This window comes from Curcuma longa, chromosome 12 (assembly GCF_044706935.1).
Source record: "Curcuma longa cultivar G26 ecotype Majalengka, Jawa Barat chromosome 12, ITB_CL_G26_1.1, whole genome shotgun sequence".
Taxonomy (NCBI): domain Eukaryota; kingdom Viridiplantae; phylum Streptophyta; class Magnoliopsida; order Zingiberales; family Zingiberaceae; genus Curcuma; species Curcuma longa.
The window spans coordinates 108,517-128,097 of NC_133872.1; the positions used below are offsets into that span (position 1 = coordinate 108,517).

Consider the following 19,581-nt stretch of genomic DNA (forward strand, 5'->3'; position numbering starts at 1 on the left):
TATCAAACAAACAATCCTCGTTTTGCTTAATTATTTTCCTTTATTTTTTTTACCGAATAAAATTAGAAAAATAATTAACCGAAAAACTGAAGAATTAAAACGGGTGGTGCGTCCGGGTTATACCGTTAACGCTCGCGAAGAAGCCGAGCAAATCCCGCTTGTATGGAAGGAACGATCGCCGGCCGGCGCCGCCCTCTGCCGGCAGTCCTTTCCCGTAAAAAACCCGATGAGCTGTGACGAGGTCCATCCCCGCCGCTGCCTTTACAACTTTCGCTCCCGCATCGGCTCTCTCCTTCTTGTTCGCCGAATCGCCGCGCTTGGTCTCGCGGCTAGGGCTTTCCTTGCCCTTCTTTTCCTCCGCGGCGAGGAACACAAACTTCTCCTTCCCGTCGCTCTGGCTCCGTCCGACCACCAGATCCCGCAGCCGCCACCTCAGTGACGACCCCGTGGAGCCGCTTTTCTTGCAGCGCGTCGGCGATGGAGACGCCGACGGGCTCGGGGTCCACACACAGTAGCTCGCAGGCGGGATCCCCTCCAGCTCATCCGTCCCCGAAGAAGCGGAAGACGACGACGACGACAACGTGGGGCCGGGATTCTCCGCCCGGTCCTCCATCAAGAGCTGCAGAAGAGTTCCTTGGCCCGCTTCGGTTTCCTCATCCACCGGCGATTCACAGGGTTTCTCTGCGGCGAGGGGGAGGACACGGCCGAAGACGGGGTAGACGGGGCAAATCTGGCGGGTGGAGAAAATCTCCTCGGCGGTGAGGCCCGTGCGGGTCTCCGGGTCCTTGGCCACGAACTCGAAGTCGTCGTCGAAGACGAAGTCCGATCCACCGTCGTCGGCCGCCGGCGACGACTCGTACAGGGCAGGGAAGGGCGCCCGGAAGCTGGGCGAAGCCAAGAAGAAAGGTTCGTTTTCCTCCTCTTCTTCCATGGCTGCAACTGCAGTTCTTCTTCTTCTTCTTTCTTCTCGTCGCATCGTCTGTTTGTTTGTCTGCTATCTGTTTGTGCAAAAGCGGCAGAGAACAGAACGAAGGCCAGAACAGAGTTGGGCGTCGTTAATAAAGGAAAGGGAAGGGAAGGGTGTCTAGTGGGTAGGTAATGTAGTAGCTTTAGTGCTAGTTTGGGCCCCTTCAGTTTGGTAATGGAGGACGTCCAACGGCTGCTGGACTGGAAGCCATTTTCTCTAAGCTTATCATCTGGAGAATTAAATTTTATTTTCTTTGGATAAAAAAATTATGTTCTAGAAGTTATTTTCCTAGTCGTTAGTTGGAGACATATCCTTTGCTCTAGAAATAATTGACTTGGAATCTTTGTAACAAATTAAAGGAATGCATGTGCAAATACAATATTTGAAATTAATGAACATATCTGCGCGCGGATCAATGAAGCGGCGTAATGGAGTGGGCATTCGTATGATTCGCTACAGCTCGTTAGTCACCTTGAATTTTGTATTTGTCTTATTTTCACGTTGTTCTTTTTATATATTATTATTATTATTCTTTCTCTTGTATTTTAATGTCCCCAGACTGTTCGTCTTCATTTTTTTATTTAAAAAAAATATACTGAACTGCAATCACTCTTAATTAATAAAAATAGATTCAAATGAGAGTTCTTCCTATCAAGGGTGGGTCAGCTCCTTGAGAAGTTATTTCTGATATCTTCTTTGCTGAATCAGCTACTGTCTTTTAAATCGAGAAGTTATTTCTGATATCTTCTTTGCTGAATCAGCTGCTATCTTTTAAATTGAGTCGACTTATGATGAGTTAATTTCTAACAGTTGTGACTCCTCGTATGTCGATAAAAAAAAAAAGATAAACTCTTCAGATGTACAGTTAATTTCGATGGCTAAGACTCTTCAGATGTACGACACTTCGACAGTTATGACTCTTTGTATGCAAGAAACTAACGCGTCCTTTACATATTGATTGCGTTCCCCATTTAGAAGAAAATCCAACTAACTTCCATAACCGTTGACCTTTGTTGCGGATCCCTTGTCACAGTCACCTCCTACCTTGCACCATTCTATGGATAAAAATGTAGAGGAGAGCAAGTCGAGATTCTAACTCAGGACAATATAGAGGAGAACAAGTCGACTGATGGAGATTAACATAAGGTTAGGAGTCAAAATACATCTGGTACTCCGAAGATCAAATTAGTCCCCTATGAATATTTCGATTTAATGTGGAGCAAATCCAACTTCATTTGAATTCATCCTGCTTCATTTAGATAAATCTGAACATTTTCTGAGACTCATCCGATTGCCCATGGATAAACCATGAAAGTCTTTAGTTCTCTTTAGTTCATCAAAAATCTACTGGTATTATAAGTATATCAACAGGTGAGCTTATCGAATGGCTTTAATGTCGGATGCAAAATAAATTTCCCACAAATATTATAAACAATAAATAGGAGGACGTAAAACAATAAGAGCATCACAAAGAAAGCTAGAATATTGGGGAACTTGAAATCATAATTTTGCAGAACTCCCAAGATCATTGGAAAATTCCCGGGCACCCTTATCGAGCTCTCAGGTTGATACACCAGGTTTGACCTTCTTTTAGCTCTGAAAATTGTAGCCTACACACGAATTCCGAAGGGATAAACACAAGAATGTGGCCAATAATTCACCAAGACAGAGTTCACGGATTGATAGCCAGGTTAATTTAAATGAAAATTCGAACAAAGAAAAAAGAGGATCGGAAAAGCGTAAATTTGCAAATCTAACCATGAAACTTGTTCGCTTTGATTCCTCCGAACTCATACGATCGAGACCTTTGCCCCAACTTCCTCGAGCTGCTTCTTGGCCTCTTCTGCCTCCTCCTTTGCTGCGCCCTCCTTGAACTTCTTCGGAAGCCCCTCGATCAAGTCCTTGGCCTCCTTGAGGGGCAGGTTCGTCAGCGCCCGAACCACCTTGATGGTGGCGATCCTGGCGTTGCTCGGGACCTCCTCGATCACCACATCGAACTCGGTCTTTTCCTCTACCGCCGCCTCTCCTCCGGCGGCCGCGTCAGCGGCGGCTCCGGGAGCAACGGCGATAGCGGCGGGCGCGAAGGCGGCGGCAGAGACGCCGAGACGGTCCTGGAGGTGGTCGACGAGGCTGCGGGCTTCCTCCAGTGTGAGGTTGGAGATGATGGTGCCGATCTCTTCGATCTTTGGAGAGACCGCGGCAGGCGGGCGGACGAAGGTGGCGCCGCGGCAGCGGCGACGGGGGAAGGGCTGGGCAGCGAACTTTAGGACCTTGGAAGGGGATTCGGGCGAGGAGGAGGAAGGGGCGGAGTAGCAGGCAACGAGGGAGAGAGCGGAGGTGAGCGCGGCCGCCATCTGTTGCTCCTCCGGCGACCGGGAGAGGGATGAGGATGGAAGAGGGGATAAGGCAGGAACTGCAAATAGACAGGCACGGAGTGGCGAAATCAGGATAAGCTTCCGGTCCAATTGCTGATCGGCTCAGTTTGGGTCCGATTTGGTTAAATTGACCGGGTTGGCGGATTGGGTAGAAATTGTCGGGCCCAATCCTGTTATCCAATCACACGGCTGGTATAAAATGGGTGATCGATATGTTTTGTTCCGAGAATAAAACGGTAATCCAGACGCCGCACGGTAATGCTGACCACTCAGAGAGTTGGAAAAGGGTGGGGTCGCCCTCTCTTTCTCTCGCCTCCGTGCCTCTCTGTCTCGGTCGCTCCTGTTTCTTTGGCTTCGGTTTCTTCTGTTCCCTAGCAGAGAAGAAGAGGGGAGGGGAGAGGGAGGGAGGGGCCCGAATCCCCTCGCCGCCGTCGAGCGCAATGGAGTCGGATAGCGTGGAATGCGTCTCGTCGATCGACGGAATGGACGAGGATGAGACCTCCCCTCGCCACCCCGCTTCCTCAAAGATCCACGCCGGCGCCGCTACCCCCGCTGGGATGCCCGCGGCGACCAGCGTCCACGAGCTTCTTGAGTGCCCTGTCTGCACGAACTCCATGTATCCCCCAATCCACCAGGTCGATTCTTGCCCTTTATTAGGTATAGTTTATTGGCGATGACACGCTTTTTAGGTTTTTTTCTTCGATTATATTTGGATCTTTGTTTATGTTTTTCTTCTATTTTTTATGGGATAACTAGGGTAAAGATAGCACCTTCTATGCGCATTTTTTTGTTTTTAACATTTTGTGCTTCGTTTCGCATTTCGAGGGCGGGTGCTAGAAAAATTAATTATATGATGGAATTGGTTGCTCAATTATGAGCCGATGGTAATAAGAAGTCGCTGTGTGCTTGTAAGATTTCATTGTCCAGTTTCGGTTCTCTTTGCTCTAGAACTATGCTTCTTTATTCGTAACTGACTTCTAATTCTTTATGGTCTTTCGTTCATGTACAAATTGTGCATAATCATCGTCACACATCATGATTTTGATTGGTTGCTTGGATTTCAACTGATAAGAAATTATGATTTATACTTTTTATTGATAGCTAGTCTTGCCTTAGCCTTTAGACCTTGGCTAAGTTCAAACAATATCAAAACAAATAATCCACGTCACATAACCTGGTATCATGATTCCTCTGCTCCTTTACAATTCTAAATTTACTTACAGATGAAAGAAGGCACAATGATATTTTGTTTCTTGTAAATGAATCCATTATTTCTTGTTGCGTGGATAGTTTAACTGGGATCCCAATATTAAATTTTCAGTAATGGCATGCATATTTCTTTCTTTCTCTCTTTCTTTGTTTTTGCATAGGTTGCACAGTATCTATTACTTGATTATTTTTTAATTTTTATTTGTAAAGATATCTTAATTCATAGTTTCTGGGCCCAATGGAGTTATATACCATGTTGCAATTATGACCGTTCTTGTTATAATAATAAGTAATAATAAGAGATAACTTTGTGTGACATTATGTTGCTTTTCCAATTCATTGAGGCTTAATCTACATCTCTTTGCCAAAAGCAAAAAAAAAAAAAAAGGAGCATCAATAATTTCAGTTCAATAGGATTGACTGCATTTTTATTTGTTTGCTCAATAAAATATTGCTCAGAGTGTAAGTAGCAGATCTTCATCTACAAAATAAATCTTATTTTAAAAATATTTTGAAACAAGAGCAATTTTTTAGTGCTATCAGTAGGTATCAATAACCTAAGCGTTTTCCTGGGTGCTGGCAAGCAATGCCTAAGGGTGAGTTTCAGCGTTACCTAAGGTTGAGTTTCCTTGGAGAAATCACAAATGGGAGATGAGGGAAGAAATGTAGGAGCAGAAAATGAAGAAAAGAGAAAAGAAAATCGAGTTGTTTCCTTGAAGGGAAAACAGGCAAGCAAGCAAAAAAGATAAAAATGCCCCCATCTTCCTTGAAACATTTCTCGCTAGTGAATCACCAGACACAGTCACCACCTCTCTTAGGACTGCTAGATCTCCTTCGCCTCTATGGTCTATAGCTATGCCTTGGGTGTGTGAGAGTACTATCCCCATGCCTTAGACCTTATCCGGCATGTGCAGGATCTCCTCCATATCCTGCTCCATGTGCAAGGGCTTGGAGGCCGCTTCAAAAATACAAAAGATGGAAGTAAAGAATTGGAAGGTTGCAACATTTATGATTCTCCTCCCTATTTGAGTAGAACCAAATGGTCCAAATCAAAGGAAAAGATATCTTTGTCCTCCCTTCTTCCTTCCCTCTAGCAATGAAGTTACTTTTCCCTTTTCTTTTCTTTACTTTCTTCGCTCTCCTCTCTTTTCCTTTCAAATGAACCACTGCCAAAGATGGGTTTGTAGTGTTTTCCTGTTGTTTCTTTCCCCTGCATCACTTTCCTAAACCAATTTTCCAATGACAATCATGGCTTACAATAGGAAAGTTGCTTCAAAAATACAAAAGACGGAAGTAAAGAGTTGGAAGGTTGCAACATTTATGTCCTCCCTATTTGAGTAGAACAAAATTAAAGGAAAAGATATCTTTGTTCTCCCCTCTTCCTTCCCTCTAGCAATGAAGTTACTTTTCCCTTTTCTTTTCTTTACTTTCTTTGCCCTCCTCTCTTTTCCTCTCAAATGAAACACTGCCTAGTGTTTTCCTGTTGTTTCTTTCCCCTGCATCCATTTCCTAAACCAATCTTCCAATGACAATGATGGCTTACAATAGGAAAGTTGCTTTCTCAAAGGAATTTTTTAAATTATTAAAAAAATTGATGTAGCATTTCAGAAATGAGGTAATATATATTTGGATAGTGAGCAGTTACATTGTTTATAAAATAATTAAATTTCTATTGATAAATAATAACATCAAAATATAAGATGATAATCAACATCGTCTTAAAAGAATAAATCATATCTTTAATTTGTTAATTATTTTAATAATTAAAGAGATTAAAACATTTAGTCACTAAAATATATATCAAAATTAATTAAATAATTATATTAAAACTAATAACATTAAAAGATTTAGTTATTACTGTAGGCAAATAATAGACCTAGAATCACTATATCATATAAAACTAATAACATTTGGGCAATAAGTTAATATTTTACTAGTTATTGACAAGTATAGGATTATAGGGTAAAACTTTTCTTTTTGGATCTTGAGAGTAAAATTCTGTAGGCTAAGTAAAAGATGATACAATAATCTTATCAAGTCATCTAAATTTCAGAATATTAATAAATGTAAACATATTAACAAAAAAAATAAAAAGTTGAGATGTGAACATATAATTTGTATTGTATATACATTATAATTATATTATCAAAATTATTAATTCATTCTTTATATTATAATATGTTATATTATAATAAAAACTATTGCTAAGTATACTTTCATCAAGCTCTATGAATGATAAAATGCTTTTCTTTTTTGAAATAAAACCAAATTTAAATCACCTAGAATCTACTGGAGCTGAATCATTTTGCTAATATGCAACTCTCTGCGCTCATTTTGGCAGCATTTAGGATATAACTTGCACTCTTTCATAATAGACTGAGCATGGTGACTAGAAAATTCAGTTTGAACAAACAACTCATAATGCATGCAATCTGTGGTGCATCATTCATGCTCCGAAATCCTCTAACAAATTCTCATCTTTGGATATTGCATCTTGTGACAGGAAAAGATTTTAAGTCAGAGTGAAAGTAAGTAACATATCTCTAGTTGGACAGGTCCACTAGCTTCAACAATCTTAGATATTAGAATATACACCCAATTTATATGCATATAGTTTATTAACAATCAACTTATACTACTTAGGCGAACCTACATAGCATTATGGTATTTTTTTTAATGGTAATTTTGGTTGGTAGTTATTTTTATTTCTGACCAATTGACTGGTTTGCAGATTGAATATGTTTTGAGTAAAGTTTATTTGCTAATTCAGTATTCTTATTTTTTCCATGAGCATGCACTTGGTTCTTTGCGTTCATGCTAAAATTGTTTCTCCAGTCTCATCAGTTTACTTTTTCAGTGTCAAAATGGGCATACAATTTGTTCCACATGCAAAGCAAGGGTGCACAACCGATGCCCTACTTGTCGACAGGAGCTTGGAGACATTAGGTGTTTAGCGTTGGAAAAAGTAGCTGAGTCACTTGAACTTCCTTGCAAATATAATTCACTTGGTTGTCCAGAAATCTTTCCATACTACAGCAAATTGAAGCATGAAGCCCAGTGCAGCTATAGGCCTTACAATTGCCCGTATGCTGGATCTGAATGCTCAGTCGTGGGGGATATCCCTTTTCTGGTTACACATTTAAGAGATGACCACAAGGTAGACATGCACAGTGGGTGCACATTTAATCATCGATATGTCAAATCTAACCCTAGAGAGGTTGAAAATGCTACATGGATGCTGACTGTAAGCCTACTCACTCCTGTGCTACTAAATAGACTTCATGTTTTTTTTAGTGATTTTTGTGATTCTAAAAGTCTGTTTAAATTAATCCAACGGACTAACTGTGTAAATGTGAAATGTGGTGCTTATATACTCCAACGTAGTCTCAATTATGCTACAAGTTAAATTCACTATCAGCAATATATAGTTGAAACAAAAAATTACAGTTGCCAACATGACAATTGAAGAATGTAATTTCTTGTCGTCCTAAACCATATTAGAGTTGTCATTTCAGTCTTTTGAGATGAATAGATCAATTATGAGAAAAATTATTGGGTTTTACCTAAGTTGTCTCATAGTTATTTGCCACTTTTATGGGTCACCTTGCTAAACTTTTTTTTTCTTCTTTTGTCCTTATTCAGGTATTTAACTGTTTTGGTCATTACTTCTGCTTGCACTTTGAGGCCTTCCAGCTAGGAATGGCTCCTGTGTATATGGCATTTCTGCGTTTCATGGGAGATGAGAATGAAGCACGAAATTTCAGCTATAGTGTTGAGGTTGGGGCCAATGGAAGGAAGCTAATATGGGAAGGTACACCTCGAAGTATTCGTGATAGTCACCGCAAAGTCCGGGACAGTCATGACGGCCTTATCATTCAGAGAAACATGGCTCTCTTCTTTTCTGGCGGTGATAGGAAAGAATTGAAACTGAGGGTCACTGGCCGGATATGGAAGGAGCAACAGAACAATGATGCTGGAGTTTGCATGCCAAGCATCTGCAGCTGACTTTGAGCTGATTCAATCTATTCTGGATACTATCATACCTCATGATGAAAGTCGTTCCTAAAATTCTTTCGCCCTAGTGTATTTGAACGTCTAACTGTGTTTTTAAGAAGCAAGTGTCATCCAAGATGTATTTGAGGAGTCAAGTTAATTTGCCAAGCATGTCAGATTTTGCCAAGTCGGAAAAGTGGCCACAGTTAAAAGTCAAATTATTTTATCCAGGAGATCAACGTGAATTTAAAGAAGGAATTGTAAAACACGGAGTAAAAGTGACCTACACTTTGTGATATTCTTTTATTGCATTGCTGAGTTGCCATGTCTAGTTGCTTGCATATGCTTGTTGTCCCTTTTCCTGTTTTACTAAAGGTTTACTAATCACAAGTAGTTTTACAAAAGATTTTAATGAAGGTAAGTGACCTATTGGATGATGTTAGTTGTTACGTTAATAGTTAATTGTTTTCTATTTTTTTTGTTGTTGAGGAAAAGCAACCATCTTCTCTGTAAAAGAAATTATATTAAAACTCGGTTTCTGCTTGAATGCATCTCTACTGGATTACAACTTTCTTGGAGAAATTATTAAAGTTGTATCTATTAGATTCCCCAAATATTTTCTTGGAGAAAGTTCCCTGATGATTGATTAATTATTGTACGCCATTCCAAATCTCTCTGTTTGCTTTATCCTAACTTGCAGGTGCATTTAAATTGTAAGCACTGGATGAAGGTCTGGAGGTAGCATAGTTTCTTGTTTTCCGTCACAGCTTTGCTTATTTCTGTGAACGTTCGGAAACTTGTTGAACATCATTATCGTTGGTCGATATGATTTGCAACTGAAGAAGATTGTGTTAGCTAAAAGACACTTTTTTATCAATACAATAATCAACCCAACAGGCAGCAGATCAGCCTGTGCATCAAACTAACTATATTTTCCCAGTAAAAAAATGAATGAGAGAAAAATTTATAGTTCATCCAGCTGGTGCCTGCCTACTTTGCCCATGCCACTGCATCGATCTCAGCTTGGGCGCTTCTGTAGAGTTCCACTCTTTTTGCAAGGGCAGCTCGACGCTCCATAATTGCTGGATCTTCATCCAATAATGATCCCAACTGCTTAGACTGCATAACACAAGTTCCCACTAAACGTAAAATGACATGCTGAGCAAGAAATATATAAAAAAAAGTGCAAGACAGGATTAGAGAGGTAAGAAAGTTAAACACATGGAAGCAAATAGAGTAAACAGAAAAAAGGAAAACATAATGGGGCTAATAGAGTAAAAATTGAAATCAAGATCAATATGCACTAAATGATAAGGATAGCTCCACTCCAAAATGAATCAAAAAGTTTACATCTGCTTTACAAACACACAGTTGCAACTCATATGTATAAACTTCTTTGTAATCGGAGTAAAACATGATGACAGCTGAAAATAGGGAAATACAGAAGATAGTTTGAAATTCATTTAGAGACATCAAATATTAGGTGACATATTCTACTTCTAAGAGAAAGGATGTATCAGAAGAACAGGCATGTAGACAATTGCCTAACATCAGTATCTAGTTATTATAAAAGGTCAAAATGATAAGTACTTCACAATCTTACCTCCTTTTTGCCCAACTCTGTAAAAAAATGATCAAGCAAGGAGCGCTTTGCCTCCCGCACTTGACAGTAAACAATAGACTTAGGAATAGAGTTTCGCAAGCTTGCACACACCATGTTGACATATGCCAGAACAGTAGTTCCTGTCAAACACCAATATAAATGACATCGAGCATATAATTGAATAGTGAACATCATTATAACACTCAGGACACTTCTTCCCCTAATTTACCCATGTCAGACATCTAAAACTAACATTGATACTACGAGTTGGATACCTACACCTCAATTGATCACAAATTAAAATTTCAGGAAATGAGCTGTGAAACTCAGACACCTAGATCTATACAAACATAGAATACTTGTATAGAAGACATCATACAGATAGAATGTTGATCCCATATCTTCCTATATTTTCAAACCAAAACAAATCAGATCTAGAATATATAAAGGAAGAAATATTTTTATTTTATGATTTAATCCATATGGTTTAACAAATTCAGAATCCTAACTCACCTATACGTCTTAGGTACGAATCATTGTATCTATCAAAAATAGAAAGTGTTGGATTTCCGCCTTTCTCAACATCTTGAGGAAGCTTTCGGAAGAAATCTACTGTGAGATAACTGCACTCCATATCCACTAGCTTAAGAGTTGCTTTTCTGCTTTCTTCCCTCATTCTCTCCAATGATTCAAAAGCTGCATTCCCAACTTCTATTCTCAGCGTAGGATATTGTTTGAGCTCCTACCAAAATAGATCATGAAGGATTAATCAATTTTGTGCTTTTAATGAAATCTGAAAACAAAAGTATGGTCAACGAAATGACAAAATTCTTGACTATGAGCAGTGAAATAAAATTTCATGCAATTAGCATGATTTCGTAACAATTTTATACGTTGAAAAGTTATTAAGAATTAATTAATGCACAACACTTTTTGTACTTCTAAAACTATGGATTTGAAAGTTTCAAACTATCTGATGCTAAATTTTTAACTTGACTACTTGATTAATTTTAAGTGAAGCATTGGATAAGAGAAACAAAATATAATTGAGAATATATCTATAAGACGTTTCACTGGACCTAAGCTATCATGAATGTGTCACAGCCTCACAGCATAATCAAATTCTGGAATTTGTCCCTTGTCACAACAAATTGCATATAAAAGTAACAGAATTTTTTTTCTTTTGACTGATCCTTTATTTCTTTTCCAGATTCTAAAATATTGGAAAACCATATTCCTAAAGGAATTTTGGACAATTGTAAGTGATTCATGTCATACTTCAGCTTCTTTCATAATCATGACCATGCAAACCAACCTGCTTGTCAAGCAATAGACCATAGCATATTTGGTCACAATACAAGGCTACTACTAATCTGCATTGCAGAATAATGACCCTACACAACTATTAATTCAGTGCAACTGGAATACTAGGCACATTTCAGGTATGTCTCTGAAAAACATCAAAATATGCAGAGACATGGAAAAAGATTACGGCTCCCAGAGAAACTAAACAAATAGTCAGGTAGACTTGAAATTTTTAACAAAGAACTAGAAAAACTTGAGTTTTCAGGTTCTTACTAGCGAATAACAAGCTAACACATGATTAATGCATGACTAATACAAAACTAACAAATGACTAACAACTGAAGAAGAGAGAGAGAGGAAAGATACCAGACTTTAATTAATTCCAACTATAACAAATAAAAGGATCAACATATGCAATGCATTTCTTTAATTACATTTTCTTAGTGAATTATTTTGAAGCAAATAAAGAAAAGGCATGATGAGAATATAAAGTAAACAGCAAGGCAACTAAAACCTACTGGAGTCTCACTAACAGCTTTATGAACTAGCTCCTTCAGTAAAGCATGAACCTGCAAACATATTGCAGGAGAATTAGAAGCCATTTGCATCACAAATTCAAGAAATAGGAGATATACTAGAAGTTAACAGATCTAACACCAAGTGCAGGTAAATGAAATAAAAACATGTATGTAGCAACATCCAACTACAATGGGAGTAAACAACAGGGCAATTAGAAGAAAAGTGTATTCCCGGATTCGAAGAGCCAAAACATTAGTTCAATGTAAAGAGAAATTGATACCGCGTCAACAGCTGCCTCAGCAGGACCTCTTATAGAAACCAATGAAGATTCAATGAGGCGTCGGTATCCTTGCTCAGGAGCTATCAAGTGAGGTTGATAACCATCAGCTTCAGTGATAAGTTTCTTGACATTAGCCATTGAGAGTTGCTTGTCAAATTGTAATCTCTTAAGAGCCGCAGGGAGCTGTGCATCAAAAACATTATAAATTTTTTCACCACCAGGTCGCCTGCAGTTGGTAACACATTCTATGTTAATGGAAAGTATATGATAGCATAAATAATGCACATTAAAGGTAACTATAAATCTGAACAAGGTGGTAAACACTTGAGTCGATGACTTTATGAATAAAACTATAACATCTTGCCATTCAGAGATAAAGAGACTAGTATAATGCAGAGCAACTACCAGTGATCAAACTAAATTCATTCTTAGGTTAAAATACCAAAGAAAACATATCTTTGTAACATTGCTATAAGTTCGACAGCGATAATTTTGTCCAGGGATAATGTTACCACTACAACTATGTAACTTATTACGGATACAATTTCATGGAATGCTACTACCATTCTCCATGATGTTGCAAGTTGTCACAGTTATAGTTCTGTGGATCAAGTTCCTATCCTAACCATGTTGGTAACCAAACCATTGTTGCCACATGTTACTGATATAGCTCCACAGTGCAATGACTTGGTATCATAAAATATAGAAGCATAATCTACAGACATCACATGTACTCTATAAACATGCTTGGACTAGAGTGCTCTCAATATATTCCTTTGATCTACATTATTCACCCAACAATGGACCCCAAGCTCCTCAACACTGAACTAAAGCACTTCCACGATTCTGGTTGATTGAACAAATGGCAACATTCTGCAATATCTGCATAACTGCATTGATATCTAATCATTCTTCAGTGCCACCAAAACATCTTGAAAAAAATAATTCAGAAGAAAAATTGTACTTGAGACATAGACAAGTTGGAATCTCAATCAATTGCCAATAAGTTGTGACATCTGTAAGTTACATATCAATTCAGATTATGTGGATGCATGTACAAGCATCTTCATTCAAAAGAAGCATGAGTGAAGCTGTTTGTAAAAAATTCAAAAGTGAATATGCTACAAAATAATTAGTTCTTGAAAAACAGTGTGGTACGAATACATACACGCCATCAAGGTGTTCCTTGTAAATTTGATCAAAGATTCTGCAAATTTCCATTATTGCATACAACTTACCCTGAACATAACAGCAAAATAATTCTCAGAACCTTGCAGCAAATTAGATGCACATATCGAAGAAAGAGAGCTAATAGATGGATAGCTTCCATGATTAACTCCTGATTTATGGGATGAATATAGAAAATACTATAGAAAATTTGCACTAGAGAAAGACAGAACATTATATCCATTAAAGCTGGTAATTATCACGTAACAAGTAATTAATCTCAACAAACCATGATAACCAAAGTATCAATACCAAAACATACTGACCAGTTAGAGGCACAAATTGTATAAGAAACTTGACAAAAAGAAAAAAAGAGTATTAATGTGTCAACATTCATCTACATCTCAATGAGCTAGGCACAAAAAAAATAGTATTGTCAGCTTCAGTTGATACGTGCAACAGAAGAGAAACAAATAACTACGTTTAAGAAATTTGAACATGTTAAAAGGATCAGACCCTTAGATATCTCAAGACTCAAGTTGAAGAACAGATTAAAACCACTCCCCATTAACTCTACAATCTACCAATGAAGATTGGAATATCAATCATAAAGAGAGTAAATGAAACTTACGCCAGCATCTGCAGCAACTGGTTTTCCTAGACGAGTTAATTCACCTTCTAGTTCAGCAAGTGTTTTACTTATAAGAGATTGGATGCCTGGAATTCGAGATTTAATTACTTGCTCCAAATGCTGCATATAGAAATATGATTTTCCATAATTTTGGTAAAAGAAATTGTTAATTCAAGATCCAAAGTTACCATTCACGTTGTGTCTCTTTCAAAATACCAATCAAAGTAACTATGCTTGCAGAAAAATCTGATACCTTTGAGAGAACCTTCCCCAAATGCTCAGACCCCATCCTGTGAGCTAGATGCTTGTATTCTGGTGAATTTGCAAAATATTCTCTCTCTCTTCTTCTAGCAGCAATCATGTCCACATTCTTGTTAATATCAGCTTGAGAACGATTAACAACACCGATCCAAGGGAATTGTAGACGATATGATTTCCCTTCCAGTATCTAAGAGAGTTTATCATACAGAGTAAAGATATAAATGCACAAAATTAACACGATGAGGTTTTAAGCATCAACCAAATCATGACGATAAAAAATATGAACATGTGTTATTCAAATGGAGTATGAATTTCAATCACAAAGAAAAAAAAAAGCAATAGCAGCAATCTGTCACGGAGAAAAATCGAAATATATGGCTAATCTAAATTGTCAGAGAAAGAAAACCCACTAAATTTAAAACTCATGGGCATGATACAAGTACAATTATAAATTCATTATAGCAAGTGGAAAGACACTTATACTAGAAGCAACCAAGTTCTGCAAGCCCATTGGAGTAATGATATTAGTCATCATAAGTATGGAAACCTTACTGTTGCCAATGAAACTATATAGCTTGAAGGGGACTTCGAGAGAACTAAATACCTACTAATGGCCTCTAGTCATAAAGCATATGAATAAGGCAACCAAATAACTCTGTGAACCTCCATCTTGTATGTTCTGCAAGGAAATTAATTAGGGTAATCACATAGGTTCTTTCTAGGTTATGCTGTGAGTAAGGCGAGCACATCCGCAAGAAACATTGTAGACGCAAAGTTACGTGTGAACACAGGAGGAGTTTGTTCCAAGTGAAGAAAGTACTTTATTTCTGCCATACAATGCAGAAGTAAGAAGCTAAATGTCACAACAAATCTAAACCTCTAGATTGTCTGAGAATAGAAAGAAAATTGCCTCACTGAAAGAATTAAGTAGATAATAGATTATTTTGTATTCAACAATTTACAATAGCTATGCTGCAAAAAGAGCTGCAAAGAAATCAGCTTACTTCAACAGCATCAGTACCCTTGTCCATTAAATCAATCTTAGTAAGCACACCAAGTGTTCTCTCACCTAGAATGACAAAGGGAAAAAAAGTCAAAATTTAACATATTCACTAACAGAGAATGATTATATAATAAATAGATCTCCTATATGACACATGAATCTCCCTAAATGCATTATTTTTTTCTTTGAAAATGTAAACCATATGTGCCATTTTTAGTAGGTGCCATCAATCCATCAATACAACCTCCTTTATCTTTTTTCACTAGCCCCACTATTCATCTGGTAAAGTGATTTATTTATTAATGCCTGAGTTAAAAAACTACATCAAATAGTTAAACTCCAATAAAAAAAATATTATTCAAATCCCAGATGTAGTTAGGAGAACTACCTAAAATAAAATGATGAGATGAACTTAAGATATCAATTTTGATAACTTGCAAGGTACAAAAAGAAGAAGAAGAGATCATGTAATTAAAATTTTCTGGCACATTGACAATGTTATTGTGAAAGTTCCCAAGATCTCCTGTTAACCACTATAATGTTTTACTCCTTTCAAATAGATGCTCCATTTTTCTTGAAGTAGAAAGTGCTACTGCTAGAATAAAAAATGGGCAATAACTTCTTGAATGTATAAAGAACAAAAACAACACTTGTATAATTTTTTTTTCAGAAATAGCAAGACACACCCTTAGGATCAACTTCACGGGATATCTTAATTGCATCAGATGTGGCAAGATCTTGATTGGCTGGTGAAATAGCAAGAATTATACAATTGGGCTGCACATCAAATAGGAGTCAAATATTCATTAGAACATTGACAAGTCAACAAAGGATATCCATAGTAGTAGAAATGAAAGAACACAGTATGCAATGAAAAATAATGAAATTCAACAATAAACAAAATACATAGAGAAACAGACTGATAACATAATATAGCTTCATAAGTATCACCTTCTCAATATATGAACGGACCATATTCTCAATATCAGCTACGATACTATCAGGTTGTCCCTCTACAATATACACACAGTAAAGAAAGTTTAAGACGATTAAATACATCTATGACAACATAAGGGTAGTAAAATTTAATAAACATAGCTAGTGAATTACCAACTGCAACCTTTGTCAGTCCAGGAAGATCAATTAATGTCAAATTCACAACTGCCAGAGATGAGAGTATTAGAATTATTGCAGCAAAATTCTACTCTAAAATCAGGGATACATGGTGAAAGAGTGGCAAATTTATAGGAGATATATTGAAAGAAATTCAAAATGTTGTATATGCATTGATGTATCAGAGACATCCCTTTTAACAGATCACGATGATGAGTGATAAACTAAGTAAAATTCAAAGAATTCAAAAGCCTGAACTGAGATAATTGGGCAACTGGGTAATAATTTATTTCAGTAAAATATAATAGGAGGCATTCACTGCACTAACTAAGTATCAAGATCATTTTCTTGTTTCCCAGACACAACAATATTTGATTCACAGTCAGCAAGATCACCTTACTACTGAGGGTATGGGGTAACTCATATTGCATTCCTGACCTAGTTTTTTCTAAACCCTCACTTGGCCAATAGTAATCATCTTGGATATACAGTTGAAGCACCGAAATACACATACTCTATAGCATCAGTTTCTCCAAATCATCACATGACACATGATAATCCAATTTGGATATATAGATGAAGCCATAGTTATAGCATCCAAAAATACCAATTCTATCGCATCACTTCTTTACAACCTACAGTGAGTCTATGAGCAGATAGATGTGCCAATTAAAATTAAATTATTAACATAAAATATTTTAAAATAAGTTAAATGGTGGATTATACACAAGCAATGTTGTTTCAAGTTCATCAAGGGTGAATAAAGAACCAGGAGATGGTCTAACCAGTCTTTTTCCGGGGGCTCAAACATCTGACAAAAGAAGCAGCCAACGCCGACAGACATCAAAACCTTAGGGTGTGGTCATATTCTGTAGCTTCAACAACATTTATCTATCCAATCCAATATCTATTCAAGTTCAAGCAAATCAAGAACTCTTTCAAAAGATCATAAGCTTCTTGTCCAAAATTTAACTCCAAACAGTATTACTGGATTCAAGAAGAAGATGCCAACTAAAAAGCACGCTACATTGCTTTTTGTTTAGTCCCACATCAAGAAGTACAAGAGGCATAAAGGGGTTTATAAAGAACACTGTACATGTTTCTCTTGCACATAATACATGGTTGGGTGAATGTGGGTCTACTACTTGACTCAACCAAAAATTGTCCAGATCCAAGTTTTTCGTGACCTGGATAAGTCATCAACTTTTGTGTTACCATCAAAGTATTTACTAATATTCATACAAAAAACTTGCTTGCTGCAACAAAATTAAATTCTAACAATCCACAGCTAAAGACATCAAGTGACCTACTTCATGCAATATGATAACACACAAATACTCTATATAACTAAAACCATAAGATTGTTAATTTATTTATGGTCCTGCATATTGAAGCCAACTGCATATAGAGAACTACATATGCTATATATGCTTCATTCTCCTAATGCAAATGCCTAGGCAGCCACTTTTTAAACCATGTCCTTAACCTTTTCATCTGGTGTAGGGACAGGCATTCGAAGTTAGTATGGAAGATGATTACAAAATGTTACAAAACCATCAATTTCTCACCATTGGGAGAATAAATACTAAGGTGAATTGGAACAGGTGAAATTTGCTTGTTACGTCCAGTTTCTCTATCTGTTTCATCTTGGATCTCCTTCCTAACAAGGGCTGTATTGAAACAAGCAGGGTGAGCATTTCAATCTTATGAGTTCATAGAAATGGCTAAAACACAAATATAGTAGCCAAGAAAATTACCAAAATCTGTGAACCTCTTTCTTGGAAGGTGCATGAATTCAGCATACTCTCTCTGTCCATCAATTTTATGCAGCTGAAGAACTAGGGGGCGTCTAGTGACAATTCCTACAAAAGGTAATGACGTTGCTTATCAAAAACTGACCACCGCCTCAAACTTGACAAAAGAATGTCTAGTAAGAGAATTATGGACATCTTAGAGGTCACCTGAACCCCTTGGTAGAAAGTCCTTCCCAACTATGCTTTCGAGTACAGAAGATTTGCCAGAGCTCTAAAATACAGAACCATGCCATGAATATAGAGTGGAAAGTACACAATTAGATGTGGAAAAAGCATGAGCAAACAACTATAGCTTTTGATCATAAAGAGAACATGCACATGACTAACTAGTTTATTACAAAAGAAGAGCATCCTCTTAAGTTTGAAAAGATAGCAAAAGGGAGCAGAATAAACAATTTAAAAAACAAATTATTACATATCCTATAATATGATTCTAATTTGGCTAAAAGAGAGTCTGGTAAAATTCACCACAACTACCTATGGAACAAGAAATAAATTAGATTGAATAAGCCAGGATCTTGTCATTTCATTTTCTTACGCTCGAAAGATAAAATGGACACAATTATTGTCAAATTACTTTGACTTGATTGAATGAGGCGGCAAATGGTAATTTCCTAGACGTTTAAATGAGAAAATCTGCAGCAACCCAATATTCGATACTTCGGTGCATACCAAAGAAACTAGTGGTGAGTATCAAACATGTTGACATGAATCCAAATTACAACAATCAAGAAAACGGGGGAACCAAAAGAAAGTTTTGAATAGGACAAAAAGAAGCACCGATCATGACAGAAAAAACTCTGTCCTTAAGACGAAATCTCCCAAAGAACTAAACCCTCCAATGTTGAATTGAAACACCCAACTAGGGTAAGAACACCATAATCAAAGGATGATGAGAAGAAAAGAAAAAAGGCAGTAACCAAAGGCAGGCACAGAACATCAACGAAGAAACCAATTACCTGTCCACCAACGACGGCGATCGCAGGTAGCGAATCCCACAAGGTGGGTAGAGCGTTCTCCTCCCCGTGGTCTCCCAGAGCGGTGCAAGCTCTCTGGAGTTTGTTGACGAGGGAGATCAAGCTATCCATGGCTCTCCCCCGGTCAGATTTTTCAGATCAATGTATCAGGGAGATATAATAGGAAGCGGCGATCGGGTGGATGCTGGAAGCAGCAGCGTCGCCGTAAAAGGAAGCAACCTCCGTTCCAAGTGCACGAGTAGAACTTGAATAAAGATGGCGGTGGGACTACGATGATCTGGGCCGTCCATTCGAAAGGCTACTGGGCTTGCAAGTCCAACATCCGTCCATCAACTGGAGCATTTGAGTCGGTGGTTTTTCTTCT

The 19,581-nt window shown here is 37.7% G+C and overlaps 4 protein-coding genes across 4 annotated transcripts; 1 reads left to right on the plus strand and 3 right to left on the minus strand.

Moving 5' to 3' along the window:
* Window positions 1-41: 41 nt before the first annotated feature.
* Window positions 42-951, minus strand: LOC141843450 (uncharacterized). The gene has a single exon (XM_074731509.1). The coding sequence runs from the start codon at window positions 929-931 to the stop codon at window positions 95-97; it is 837 nt and encodes a 278-aa protein (XP_074587610.1). The 5' UTR covers window positions 932-951; the 3' UTR covers window positions 42-94.
* A 1,581-nt stretch (window positions 952-2,532) lies between these two features.
* Window positions 2,533-3,397, minus strand: LOC141843171 (large ribosomal subunit protein bL12c-like). Its single transcript, XM_074731209.1, has 2 exons — window positions 2,726-3,397; window positions 2,533-2,577 (listed from the first exon to the last, which is right to left on the minus strand). The coding sequence occupies exon 1, from the start codon at window positions 3,319-3,321 to the stop codon at window positions 2,758-2,760; it is 564 nt and encodes a 187-aa protein (XP_074587310.1). The 5' UTR covers window positions 3,322-3,397; the 3' UTR covers window positions 2,533-2,577; window positions 2,726-2,757.
* A 274-nt stretch (window positions 3,398-3,671) lies between these two features.
* Window positions 3,672-8,873, plus strand: LOC141843146 (E3 ubiquitin-protein ligase SINAT5-like). The gene is made up of 3 exons (XM_074731182.1): window positions 3,672-3,977; window positions 7,409-7,795; window positions 8,194-8,873. The coding sequence occupies exons 1-3, from the start codon at window positions 3,783-3,785 to the stop codon at window positions 8,554-8,556; spliced, it is 945 nt and encodes a 314-aa protein (XP_074587283.1). The 5' UTR covers window positions 3,672-3,782; the 3' UTR covers window positions 8,557-8,873.
* Window positions 8,874-9,354: 481 nt separating this feature from the next.
* On the minus strand, window positions 9,355-19,410 carry LOC141842716 (dynamin-related protein 5A). The gene is made up of 16 exons (XM_074730742.1): window positions 19,200-19,410; window positions 18,388-18,451; window positions 18,184-18,288; window positions 17,995-18,096; window positions 16,424-16,474; window positions 16,265-16,326; window positions 16,000-16,090; window positions 15,315-15,379; window positions 14,303-14,497; window positions 14,050-14,169; window positions 13,420-13,490; window positions 12,252-12,477; window positions 11,971-12,021; window positions 10,661-10,889; window positions 10,148-10,287; window positions 9,355-9,663 (listed from the first exon to the last, which is right to left on the minus strand). The coding sequence occupies exons 1-16, from the start codon at window positions 19,326-19,328 to the stop codon at window positions 9,535-9,537; spliced, it is 1,830 nt and encodes a 609-aa protein (XP_074586843.1). The 5' UTR covers window positions 19,329-19,410; the 3' UTR covers window positions 9,355-9,534.
* Window positions 19,411-19,581: the final 171 nt, after the last annotated feature.